Consider the following 12,641-nt stretch of genomic DNA (forward strand, 5'->3'; position numbering starts at 1 on the left):
ATAGAAATCCAGGTTCTTTCTAAACTTTTCATTAAAATCTCAAAATTTATTTTGTAAAAGTTTAGCAAAATTACTGAATATAAAATAAAAAGTTAAGGAGTAAAAAAAAAAAATCTACAGTTCAAACATGTGCATGAACAGATACTGTGAAAAACAGGTATGGTTTTCAGCTTTGGATCAGTGCTAGGAAGGAGTGAACAAGCCCTATCTGTCTATCCTCTAGTTGGGCCTTATCAACAGAGTATTTGTTTTCAGTTAGAACAGTGAGGGTGGGCACAAGAGCTGATGGACTCGCAGCGCCTAATATGTCACTGCACTATATTTAAACCAAGGATGGAAATCTTCCTCATTCTTGTTACACTGTAGTGCTGAAGAATTCTCTGACTCTTCTCCATGTGCAGCTGATCAGCTGCTTTTCTGCTGTTGCTGTATGGAGTTAAGGAACACAATGATTATGTTAAACTTTCTTTGTCTTATCAACTTGATATCACAAATGGCTAAGATACATGAAAATCTCCAGATACAGTTCTTTCAAACAAAAGATTTCTGTGTGTGTTGCCCAAAGCACTCTCTTGTGGTTCTGTTCCCCCTTAAGAAAACAGTATCTCAACAAAACAAGATAAAACAAACCAACAGTAGGAAATGGATTGGATTTTCTAGCTGTAGGAAAAAGAAGTATAGAAGCAACATTCTGCCATATTTGAACAAGTTAGTTCAGTTGTCATAGTTATGTAATGACTTGGATAATGTAGAGGATTGCAAATTATCAGTCATTTTTGTTACATTCCTTTATTTGCCAGCTGCCCTGAAGGGCTCACAGGTGAGGATGTAGTCTTTGATTATAACTTCCTGCTTTAATGGTAGCTCTGGTGGCATGGTCTGTAGGGAGTTTGGCTGCTAACCCAAAGATAGCCCCTTTCAGGTGGTTTAAATCCACCAGTGACTCCATGGGAGAAAGATGTCATTGCCTCTTGTACGGTTGGTCAACTTCCAAAAACCTGCTGGAGGGTCACCATTGAGTCAGTTCTAATTCAATGACAGTGTGGTTTTGATATTCAGGAAGAATGGGGACAAATGTTCTCATTCTTGTACCCAAAAGATATGGGCGCTTTCTATTTTCAGTGCAGGCTAACTTGTTACATAATCACTGAAGGGAGAAGCTAGAATTAACAGAAGTAGCATATATATTCATATAAATAGCCAGAGTTTGAATGCAAATATGGGGTTTTAAACAAGCATTTAAGGAAGACAACCTTCTGGACAGCATATCTGATTAAAATTAACTATTCATAGAGAACCAGTTAGAGATCTTTCTAAGTGAAATAACTCCCCCATCCTGTTCATTCCCCAACCCCCTCATGGAACAAAACACCCATATATCTGAAGAGGAAAAGTAACAGATGAAAAACAATTTAGCAAAATTACTTGTTTTTCTAAATCAATTTATGTCGGTTTCAACATTCTGTCCTTTTAAAAATACTTTAGAAGGGGAGCTCTGGTGCCCTAGTGGCAAGAAGCTGCACTGCAATCCCGGAGGCGCACGATGCTCTGAGGAAGGAGGGACAATCTCCTGTACCAGTCAGATCTGATTTGACGGTACACACACACAAAAATAATAAAATTTTAAAAAAAAAATAATTTAGAAAGGGCAGAATGGGGCCTATGATACCTTTCTCTCTAATCTTTATTATTCCGTAGTCACAATACAGTAAAAGGTCTAGAAGTTTGGCAGAAGCATCATTTTGTAATTTCTTTGTTTGATTATTGAGTTGACCACTCAGTTTCATATTTCACTTTAGTTTGTAAAAGTGAAATTCCTTGCTTTTAGACTCTATAAGTAAATACTCTCACATCCACTAGTTTATAAATTATATTTGGAGGCTTGAGGTTTAAACAAGAGGCCGTATATTGTAGTCTTAAAGCTATTGAATTGGTCCAGTGGAAAAGAAGCAGACCATCAATGAGATGGATTGAAACAGTAGCTGCTACAATTGTGAGGCTGGGAGCAGAACCGAGATCCTTCCTTCTGTTAGACATATGGTTCAAGAGTTGAAACAAGTATGCCCAGCAGCCCTAACAAGCTAATTCACACATTGTTTTACTTAAATCCAGCACATTTAAAATCTTGTCTTTAAAAACCACTTCTCTATTGCATAATTTAGAGTATCATTAAAAATATAATAACCTCCAATTACATATGTAGGTGGTGTGTGTATATGTAATGTGATTTGGTTTTGTGTGTGTGTTTGTGTTTTTTTAAGGTGCAGGAATTATTCATCCGAGAGTATGGAGAAATCTTTAATGTCCAATTACCTAATGAAGATGAACGAACAAAATTTTTTGAAGATTTAATTTTAAAACAAGCTGCTAAACCTCCTATATCAAGAAAGAAAGCAGGTTTGTTTCTGTATCAAGATGACTAGTTCTGTGTGTTGTTTTTTAATTTATAGTTCTTTTCAGGTTGCTATCATTTTGAGAGAGAATAAGGCTAATTTCTGAGATACTTGATGGCATTTTTCCATTTATTAATGATAGTTCAAAACCACAGTCAGGAGTTGATGCCTCTCTACTGTTCATAAAGCTATGCTTTCCATTAAAAGTATTTACAGTTCTTAAGTCATTTGAGGCCTTTTGTGGTACAGCCTCAGTCTGTCTTTATCAAGAACTCTTAAATCATACACATTTTTGTTCTTGTTGCAGTTTTGTTCCAAAGTATATAAAATTCCTACGTCTATACTCATTGTGTTTTCTTCATACTACTAATAGGATTTGACGTTGCTTTTGTAATTGTTTCTCTTCCTTAATACAATACCAGCTCTTTTAGTAAGCAGATGTTTAGCATATATCTGTTTAAGCAAAGTTTAACTTTTGTGATACTATATATCATGGGTTTTTCCTTAATCCAAAACTTAACAAAGAAGACATTTTAAACTTAATATTCTTGTCCTATAAATCATACTTTTTTGACATTTTAATAGCTCATTAGATAATTTTTTAAATGGAACAGAGATATAATTACCTTTAGGAAGTAGAATTACAAATTTCCAGTTGGTTCTGAAGGGAATGTCGGAGTATGTACTATGATAACGTGATGCTATTCCAAGTTTTTGGCTTTCTAGCAAATGTAGGGATAATCCTTCAAAACCTGACTAACTCTTGCACTGATTTGGTTGTCTCTTTTGATGCTGTAGAAGACATTAATTAAAATCTTGCGTTCATTTCAAGTTTTACAGGCCTTGGAGGTACTTCCAGTAGCACCACCACCTGAACCAAGGCCACTGACAGAAGAGGAAGTGAAACGGCTTGAAGAACAAGAAGAAGATACGTTTAGAGAACTGAGAATTTTCTTGAGAAATGTTACACATAGGCTTGCTATTGACAAACGATTCCGTGTATTTACCAAGCCTGTTGACCCTGATGAGGTAGTCATTTGTTTTTTTTATATGTTCTAAGCAGTGATGTTTCAAAATCAGAGAGTATTTGAATAGTTACTGTCTGTACAGTGAATTCATGTTCGCTATACAGAAACAGTATCCTATTCATGTGGAGGATTGGGAGCTACACATTTTCCTTTCTAGTAGAGGTTGCACAATAAACTTTGCCCACCTCAAGCTTTTTACAAACATTTTAAGAATGTTTTTAATGTCTCCTGATATTACTGTGGCCTGTTGAAGTATTTGCAGAAGACTTCACGAATGAGCCAAGACGTAAGTTGACATTGAAGGATGGGTGGCATGTAGATGAGGAAAGAGATAGAGGACATTACTGGAATAGAAGAGGTAGCTACCCAAGAATAAGAATAAACTTAAATCCACCCTTACATTGAGTCAAAGGTTTCATATCAATATGTTATCTTAACTTCTATGTTTCTGTTCTTTCTCCACTACATTGCCTGTTACAGAAATGTGAGTCAGATGTGCTTTATGTTCAAGAGCTAATTAAATGATTCATTTTTTAATTTTAGGTTCCTGATTATGTCAGTGTCATAAAGCAACCGATGGACCTTTCATCTGTAATCAGTAAAATTGATCTACATAAGTATCTGACTGTGAAAGACTACCTGAGTGATATTGATCTTATCTGTAGTAATGCTTTAGAATATAACCCAGACCGGGATCCTGGAGGTGAGCATTAGTGAGGGTTTCTTAGGGTTTGGTGTTAGGGCTGCCAACACTCGGGATGGATTTTTATTCCAGTTGCTGTATTGCAAACATTTAATATTTGCAGTGTCATATAATCTTACCCCATTTTACTCAAACTCATTGCCATCGAGTCAGAAACTCGTAGCTGATGTTTCACTGGATTCCTCAGGCTCCAAATCACATGGGAAGAAATGATTAATCTTTTCTCCCAAGGAGCCAGAGCTACTAGTGAATTTGAACCTCCAGAGAGATGTGACCTTTCTGGTAACAGTGCAGCTCCCTAGGTACTACACCAACAGAACCTCCGTTATTACAAAAACAATATCACTAAACACTTATAAGGAATATTTTTCATGATTGCAACACAACTTCTTACCACCAGGCCACAAGAGTTCCCTTAAAAAGTATTCTTTTAGTGGCAAGAAGCTGCACTGCAATCCCAGAGGTACGCGGTTCAAATCCACCAGATGCTCTGCTGGAGAAGGAGGGGGCAATCTCCTCCTGTACCAGTCACATCTGATTTGACAGTACACATAAAAATAATACAATAAAAATTTTTTTAAAAAGTATTCTTTTTAATGGTTGTTCTGCCACCACTTATTCTTTTCCAAGATATGTTCTCACAGTTTTTACTATCCTGTTCTTATAGATGTAGGTCCTTAAAATGTTTTTAATAGTTCTAATTCTTCTCAAGTATGTTGAAGAACACTCTTCAGCAATTGAAAGGGCCACTGTTCTTCCCCACCTAGATCCTCTAATCCTCAGGCCCTTGTTAGTATTTCAGGGTTCTGGAGTTATACGATGGGAAAGAAAAGCAGGAACATCCCTTAACTGTAAAAAATAGAGTGAAGGAAGCAGTTAGTTACCCTGGAGAGAGCTGATTTCATTGCAGTCATGATGCTGCAACTTTTCTTTCTGTCTGCTGTGTCAGTGAACACTGCTTTAGATCAGTGATGATCGCACTTTGGTGCAAATCAGAATCCAATAAAGACTTTTTAAAATAAGGTTTGTTAGATCCATCTGCAGAGGTTCTGATTGGTATATCTAGGATGATATTTGAGGATTCATGTGTATAACAAGTTTGCAGGTGATAGTGCTCGGCCAGGCCTTCTGCTTTTGAGAACTGTTGCTTTAGCTTTCTTCTTCGACAGAATTCCATGTTAGATGCTCCCTGCATCGTGCTGCCTGGAAACTTTGTCAGCTAAAACCTGAGAGTGAAAACTGAAGGAAGTAGTCTTAGGAAGGCTTTCTGTGATGGGACTTGATCCAGCAGTTCAAGCAATCTTGCATCCAGTTAACACCTGTCTTCTGCCTTGAAATGTTCTCAAGGGCTGGATTCCCCAGTGTTTCCTGTGTTGAGTTACTGTTTCATTGCCTTTCTTCAGTTTTCCTTGCAGAACAGTAGTGACATTCTACAGATCTCTTCGAGAAATGAATTTATATTTCTGGTTCCCTAATGAACACCAGGTTTCTCTGGTGGCTGAGTGGTAAGGAGTTGCACTGCCAACCCAAAAGCATGTGGTGTGAATCCACCAGCTGCTCCTCAGAAGGAATTAGGCAGTCTACTCTTGTGCGGTATACTGCCTCGAAATTGGGGTGGTCACCTCTGAGTGGGTTCTGACTTGATGGTGTGGAACAGCAGTCTCCTCTTGTGCAGCATGCTGCCTCGAAAGAGGAGTGTCACTTAGGAGTTGGTTCTGACTCTATGGTACGTAACAGTGGACACAAGTAACCATCACTGTCTTTGTAGTTTTGTTGTTTTAGTCTTGCTATTGATTAATTCCTAGACATTGTGTGGGGGATGCTTCAGAGGAATCTGTTTAGGGCAGAGCAATAAAATTGGAGTTGGTCTACCAAATAATCAAATGTCCAGATCATTTAGATCAAAACCAAAATAACAATTCTAGTAACTTTCAACTATTCATATTCAGAGTCAGGAGGAATTGTTATTTTTTATAAAAGTATTAAGAGGGAGAAATATTATTCATTCCTTTTTTCCCCAGATCGTCTTATTAGGCACAGAGCCTGTGCTTTAAGAGACACTGCCTATGCAATAATTAAAGAAGAACTTGATGAAGACTTTGAGAAGCTTTGTGAAGAAATTCAGGAGTCTAGAAAGAAGAGAGGTAGGGAAATGATTTGGCATCAGACAGACGTGCCAAATGCCCCATTTACAGATGTAGCAAACTGAGTCTTTTCAATGTTATTTGGAACTCCTCTTTGACATTATATATGTCTTGTTTTCTATAAGGTTGTAGCTCTTCCAAGTACGCCCCGTCTTACTACCATGTGATGCCAAAGCAGAATTCCACTCCAGCTGGTGACAAGAGGTCTTATCCAGAGCAGAATGAGAAGCTGAAGGTGTCCAGCACCCCCATGGCTTGCAGCACACCTGGTAAGTGCACAGGCATCTTTTTCCCTGAGATTGAAAGCTTTGTCATTTCTGGCATCATTTACTTTCTTGCTCAGTTTCTATTCTTTATAAAGGAGTGGATTGCATTAGTTCTTCTAATAGGAGGCCAAATTTTCAATCTAGAAATCATGTTTCCAAAGGCTCTGCCCCCTGCATTCAGTCCCTGTAGCTCAGAACTACTACTGCAGTGTGGTAATCCACCTTTAGTCAAGGCAGAACATGTCATAATCTCTGTGTTTTAGTTTCTTTGTCTGTAAAATGGTGGCAGTGGTCGCAAACTTCATCAGGTTAAAGTGAAATTGAAGTGTGTTTGGTCACACCAGTGTCTTAGCTGAGTGTGTTGCAGCCTTTCAGTAAGGGCAGGCTGTTATCAGTCTTGCCTTTCTCCAGCTCTTCATACTGCTGCCAAAGGAATCTTTTTAAAATATATGCTAGGCAGATCACATTGTTGCCTGCCTTAAAAATACTTAAGATGATTTTATAACCTGGACTGTACCCATGTCTTCTCACAATACTCTCTTGTTTTCCTGTTCCACATTCTAGAACAACTCTGGCTTTTTTCCTCAGAGTGTTTATACTTCTTACTAAGATTTTAGAAACTATTGTTCACATTCTTCTTTTTTTAAAAAAATTCTTTTAAGCTCAACTGAAGAGGAAAATTCGCAAAAAGTCTAAGTGGTACTTAGGTACCATAAGAAAACGAAGGAAAATTTCACAGGCAAAAGATGACAGCCAGAGTGTCCTGGATGGCAAAATTGAGAGTGAGACGGAAGAAAATCAGGATACTAGTGTGGAGCATGAGACCGGAAACACAGGAGATTCGTCAGTGGAAGAAAACGAGAAGCAGCAAAGTGCCCCTGAATGCAAAATGAAGTTGGGAAATAATGTTGAGAATGACGGGGAAGAATCTAGGAAGAATACACCATGTACAGAGCTGAGAAAAAATAACATTGTTTGCAACGGAGATACTTCTGGCTCTCAGATCATCGATAATTTAGATGAAAATGAAGCAAGTGGTAAGTCTTAATCAAAAAGCGAGTTATTTTGAAAGAGTTTTTTCGCTCTGCATTCCTAAGAGACAGCCATCTCATTTTAGTGTCTTGCCCATGTCTTTAAGAGGGCAAATATTAATTTAGAGAATAGTAGCATTTTATTTACTTAGTAACTGTTGAGCTAATAAATCACTTAAGGACAGACTTTGTCACCAAACAGACCTGGATTTGAGCCATTCATCCACCACTTATAACTTGTGTCCTTGGGCAAGTTACTTGTCAGTTTGTTTTTTCATCTGCAAAATCTGGTTAGATTGTTCCTGGGTGATGAGATACTTGAAGAGTAAACAGACTCTGTCTGAGACATCAAAACAAAAAAGCTGACAAGACATACTTTCTCATTTCTAAACTAAATAAACCTTTTTTTTTTTTTAATGTGTGTACCGTCAAATCAGATCTGATTAGTACAGGAGGCAATTGTTCCTCCTCCTTCAGCAGAGCATCTGGTGGATTTGAACTGCACACCTCTGGGATTGCAGTGCTGCTTCTTGCCACTAGGCCATCAGAGCTCGCCTAAATAAACCATTTCTTAAGCTTCTAGCTGATGGATATAGAACATCTGTTAAGCACCTCCCATCATTCTGTCAGCCACACTGTAGATGGCCTACCGATGTGAATCTTCTCAAAGATAGTAGGTTTGTTGAGGGTTTTGAATAGTTATTTAGAGCCAAATAATCCAACATAAATAGGTAGTTAACAAAGCCAAAAGTTAACTTGGAGCCATGTATGGACTATAAGTTAATCAGATTGATTTTTTTTTCCAGTGGTTTATATGTCTTGAAATGTATTCTGGTGTGTTTGCTTAATTATAGCAAAGATGGACTTGGTAATTGCCTTTCTAGACATTGTAATTGTTAATTCCCAGGGAATATAATTTAATGTATTTCATTTAGAGTCAACGTTATTTCACTTTTACAAATCTATAAAACTGTACTGTAATTAAATACAGTGCTCCGATGTGAAAAGACTTTGGCTCTGGTAATACTTAGGTATGTGACTTCACCTCTTTTGTCTTCATTTTTCTCACCTGTTAGTCAGTTGTTCTAAGTAGGTGATCAGGCTTTATTTCTATAAAGGGCCATGTAGTAAATATTTTAATCTCAGTGAACCTGCTGTTCAGCTTGCCATGAAAGCAGCCCCTGGCAGGATGTAAAATGGAGGCACTGTCTCCCAGTAAAACCTTCATTACAACAGTGGGCTAGATGTGACCTCTGCAACCCTGAAGAATCCAAACCTTACCTCTGTCAAGACTGTCCTTCCTGGATTTCTGAGGCTGTAATCTTCATCAAAGTATACTGCCCATCTTTTTCCTAAAGAGGAGGTGGTAGATTCTAACTGCTGGGCTTTGGCTTAGCAGCCGGCTGAATTACATACTATACCACTGCAACATCTTAATAGCAGAAAGCAGTGATAGTTAGAATTTGTGTGCAAGTCTTAGTAAACAAGCCCTGTTATTTAACCTGCCGAATATTTACTTTTTGGAGTCATGGCAGTGCAGTAGTTAAATGCTCTGGAACTAATTGGAAAAGTGGCTGAAAGATGGGGTGGTCTCTTGCCCTGAAGATTGCAGCCTGGTGAGCATTGCTCTGTCCTGCAGGGTCTCCGTGAGGGGGGAATTGACTTGATAGCAGTAAAGTCCTTTGGTTGTTTTAGACCTTAAAATGTCTGAGGACTGAATAATAGTTATTTGCTTTTTCATTCTAGAATGTGTTCTACGAATGACTCGAGCAAGACGTTCCCAAGTAGAACAGCAGCAGCTTATCAGTGTTGAAAAGGCATTGGCAATTCTGTCTCAGCCCACACCCTCACTTGTGGTGGACCATGAACGATTAAAGGTCGGTACCTAGAAATCTGAATGCCTCCTGTGTGTGGATTGGGACTCCCCAGACACTGGGTTGTGAACTAGTGACAGGCTGGCCGCATCAGGAGGATACGGACAGTAAATTTCTTTTCTCCTTCCATCTTCTTTTACTGTTCTCTCCTTCCCCTTCCTCAAAGAGGAATTTGCATCTGAGGCTCTATGATATGAACCATAGAGAAACAGTCCTAATGATTCTGGTCTATAGCTGCTCTTACCCTCCACACATTGTCCGTCCCCTCTTGTTCGCTCCCCCTCACTTAGACTTTCCTTCCATTATAATAAAAGGGATGACTACACCAAAGTAATAGCTGGTTGCTCAGGAAGGTTATTCTCAAAGAGCTAGAAATAATTCCCGCAGCTGAATTGTTTCCTGTCTCATTTGTATCACTTAACAGTGTATTGATAACTGTCTCCTTGCTGCTTAAATCCTTAAGACATACTTGCCTTGTTCCTCCTCTGTTAGCTCCTTGAGGTCTTTCTTAGTCATTCTCTTTTACTCTTAGAATAGGTGTCACTTTTGTAATGTGACTCCACATTTGAAAATCTCCGATCCCTGGCAACCCTGTACAACAATCCTGTTTCCCCAGCTAACAAAGTAAATTAATTGGTTTTCTTCTTTCTTGAGGAGGATGAGATGATGATCTCCTAGTTCCAATTTACCTTTTTTATTTTTCACTGTTATTTTATTCTCACTGTTATTGAGATAACATAGCTACATCATGCCACAGAGTCAAAGATGACTTACTTGTACAGTGGAATTTAACAGTTACTAAGAAACTGACGCGCAGTAGAGTCATTAAAGAAGACGATCCTGATGGGGCAGTTTCTCCAAACAACCTAAATGTGCCTGAAAAATATCTTTGAAAATATGTCTGAAACGAAAGGTCCTTATAAGTCTAATGTCCCTGACGGTGGATTACTTACTCCTTATGCATGAAGTTCTAACGCCATGGTTCTATAGCATACTGGTGGTGGGAGGAGCTATTGGGACAGGTACTGCTCTCACATCAGTTGATATAAAATTCCCAGCTTTGTGGTGCTTGGTACACAGGCATATCGCATAGCGGCAGTGAGGAAAAGCCATTTACTGAGACTCTCATATATACTTTTTCTGATAAACATAGCCAATCTAAAGAGATACTACTGTGTAATCGCATAATAACTCTTTAGGAAAAGATAAATTAACTGTAGAAAAACCATCTTCTGGAATGACTGGTGTGCCTACCTTAGTTTTTGGATATACCATTGTGATCATTGATCTCAGGTATTGTTTTTATACCTATGGACCATCACAGATGGTTTTCCCTTAACCATAGTACTGGGTTTTTGTTAACTGTGAGGTAGGGAGGGACATGTGCTGGTAGGACCAGACCTCAGGAATCCACTGAGTCTGTCATCTCTGTCGTGAGGAAGAACACTGAACTGATGAAAGAGTTTTTTTCACAGGAAAAATCCTGATGTGGTGAGGTTATTATCCATTTATGTAGGATTTCTCTTTGTTTCACATTAGGGGGAATTATCATGGACTTGTAGTCCCATGAAACACCTAGGTAAACATCGAGTTTTGGTTTTATCTATTAATATTATTTGAGGTTATTTTAATTTACCAAGGGAGGTTTCTTGCTAGAACTGAATTTGGCAAATTTTTCAGCCCCAGGTTTGGAAAGGAGTGTCCCAGGCAGAGGCCTGGTCCCAGTGTTGTGAAGGGAATACCTGCAGCTCAGTGTTGGCCCCTCCTAGGGCCCTCCCACCTCATCTGATTGGCTTGTCGGGCCTCTCTCTGGTTTATATGCTAACAGTCTCCCCAGATCTTCAAATTACAATCATCTGGTCTGCCGAATTTGTCTCTCACATAGCTAAACACTCCTGTTTTCTTTTAGAACCTTTTGAAGACTGTTGTTCAGAAAAGTGAAAAACACAATGTGTTTCAGTTGGAAAATTTGTATGCCATAATCAGCCAGTGTATTTATCAGCATCGTAGGGACTATGACAAAACAGCACTTATTCAGGTAAGCTATTCATATGTAGCTTTTTAAATGCTGTAATTATCACATAATATTTAAATAAGATTACTGAGGCTTTGTTTATTCTGTATAAAAAATGTAAGAATTTGAAAACTTTCAATAAGTAGGTTATGAATTATTAGTAGGTACAGTTGAGTCCTATCATTTTTAAATCTCACACTTCATTAGCCTGTCTCTTAAATGATGGAACTCTGATACCAGCTTTGAAACTACAGTAATTGTTAGGATACTATGAAAAAGGGGTGGGGGGTGAACCCTAAGGATATTTAGCACCTTTAATAGATCTACTTTTAAGATTAATCTACTTGATTTAATCTTACTGTGTAGTGGGCATAAAATGTGGCTTTTAAAAATAGATAATGGCTTGGTGATACTGATATTGATGAAATAGTTACTAATATCTAATAAATAACACCAGTAACTTAACTATGATTATGTGATCGTGATTATTGTCATCGAGCTATTCATAGCCAAGCCTCCAGAGGATTTTCAGAGGTTATAAATCGCAGAGGAAGAGCTTGCTCCCCTTTTTAACCAGGAGCAGCTGGTGGATTGGGACCACTTGCCTTTGAATCAGCAGCACAACTTCTTACCTGCTAGGCTACCAGGGCTTGCTTGACAGTGACTATCTGAATTGAATGTATAATGAACTTGTCTCAGACTTACTTTAAACATTTAAATAATGAACCTCCTTCAGGAGTAACAGTTTATGTAACAGTCTTACAAATATTGAACTAAATTTTTATTCTGTCAATATGTACATGAATATTAATATCCTTAAAGTAGTTTGATAAAGATAAAATAGTAGTGAAATAACGATTCTTATTAAAATGTAATGTTTTTTTCTTCCTACCCTTTGTCTAGAAAATGGAGCAAGAAGTAAAAAACTTCAGTCATTTCAGATCATGATGATGTCTTCATGGAAGTCTTAACATTCTTCCTGTTCAGTTCCTATCTTAATTCACTTTTGATAAAATCCTACCTGCATCTTTGAGTAAAAGTTTAACAGAGTAAAAATTATTTAAGCTTCCCTGATCTTCATGTACATGTGTAAGATAAAACAGAGAAAACGGATGCATATTGGAAGTTTGATTGAACAAGGCCTTGTAATATTAATGCAGTGACATGTAAGTAGCTGGACTGTGAATG

General features: G+C 38.0%; 1 protein-coding gene across 1 annotated transcript in view; it reads left to right on the forward strand.

The window, feature by feature from the left end:
* The window catches only part of ATAD2 (ATPase family, AAA domain containing 2), a 67,208-nt gene extending 54,807 nt beyond the window's left edge, over positions 1 to 12,401 (forward strand). Inside the window, exons 20-28 of the mRNA XM_006879467.1 lie at positions 2,262 to 2,397; positions 3,226 to 3,422; positions 3,965 to 4,124; positions 6,146 to 6,268; positions 6,394 to 6,537; positions 7,197 to 7,571; positions 9,312 to 9,442; positions 11,349 to 11,477; positions 12,357 to 12,401. Of these exons, the coding sequence (XP_006879529.1) occupies positions 2,262 to 2,397; positions 3,226 to 3,422; positions 3,965 to 4,124; positions 6,146 to 6,268; positions 6,394 to 6,537; positions 7,197 to 7,571; positions 9,312 to 9,442; positions 11,349 to 11,477; positions 12,357 to 12,401 (1,440 nt within the window). The remainder of the gene's footprint in view (positions 1 to 2,261; positions 2,398 to 3,225; positions 3,423 to 3,964; positions 4,125 to 6,145; positions 6,269 to 6,393; positions 6,538 to 7,196; positions 7,572 to 9,311; positions 9,443 to 11,348; positions 11,478 to 12,356) is intronic.
* The last annotated feature ends 240 nt before the right edge of the window (positions 12,402 to 12,641 follow it).

The sequence above is a fragment of the Elephantulus edwardii genome, unplaced genomic scaffold (assembly GCF_000299155.1).
Source record: "Elephantulus edwardii isolate Elephantulus edwardi_28Jun2011 unplaced genomic scaffold, EleEdw1.0 scaffold00003, whole genome shotgun sequence".
Taxonomy (NCBI): Eukaryota; Metazoa; Chordata; class Mammalia; order Macroscelidea; family Macroscelididae; genus Elephantulus; species Elephantulus edwardii.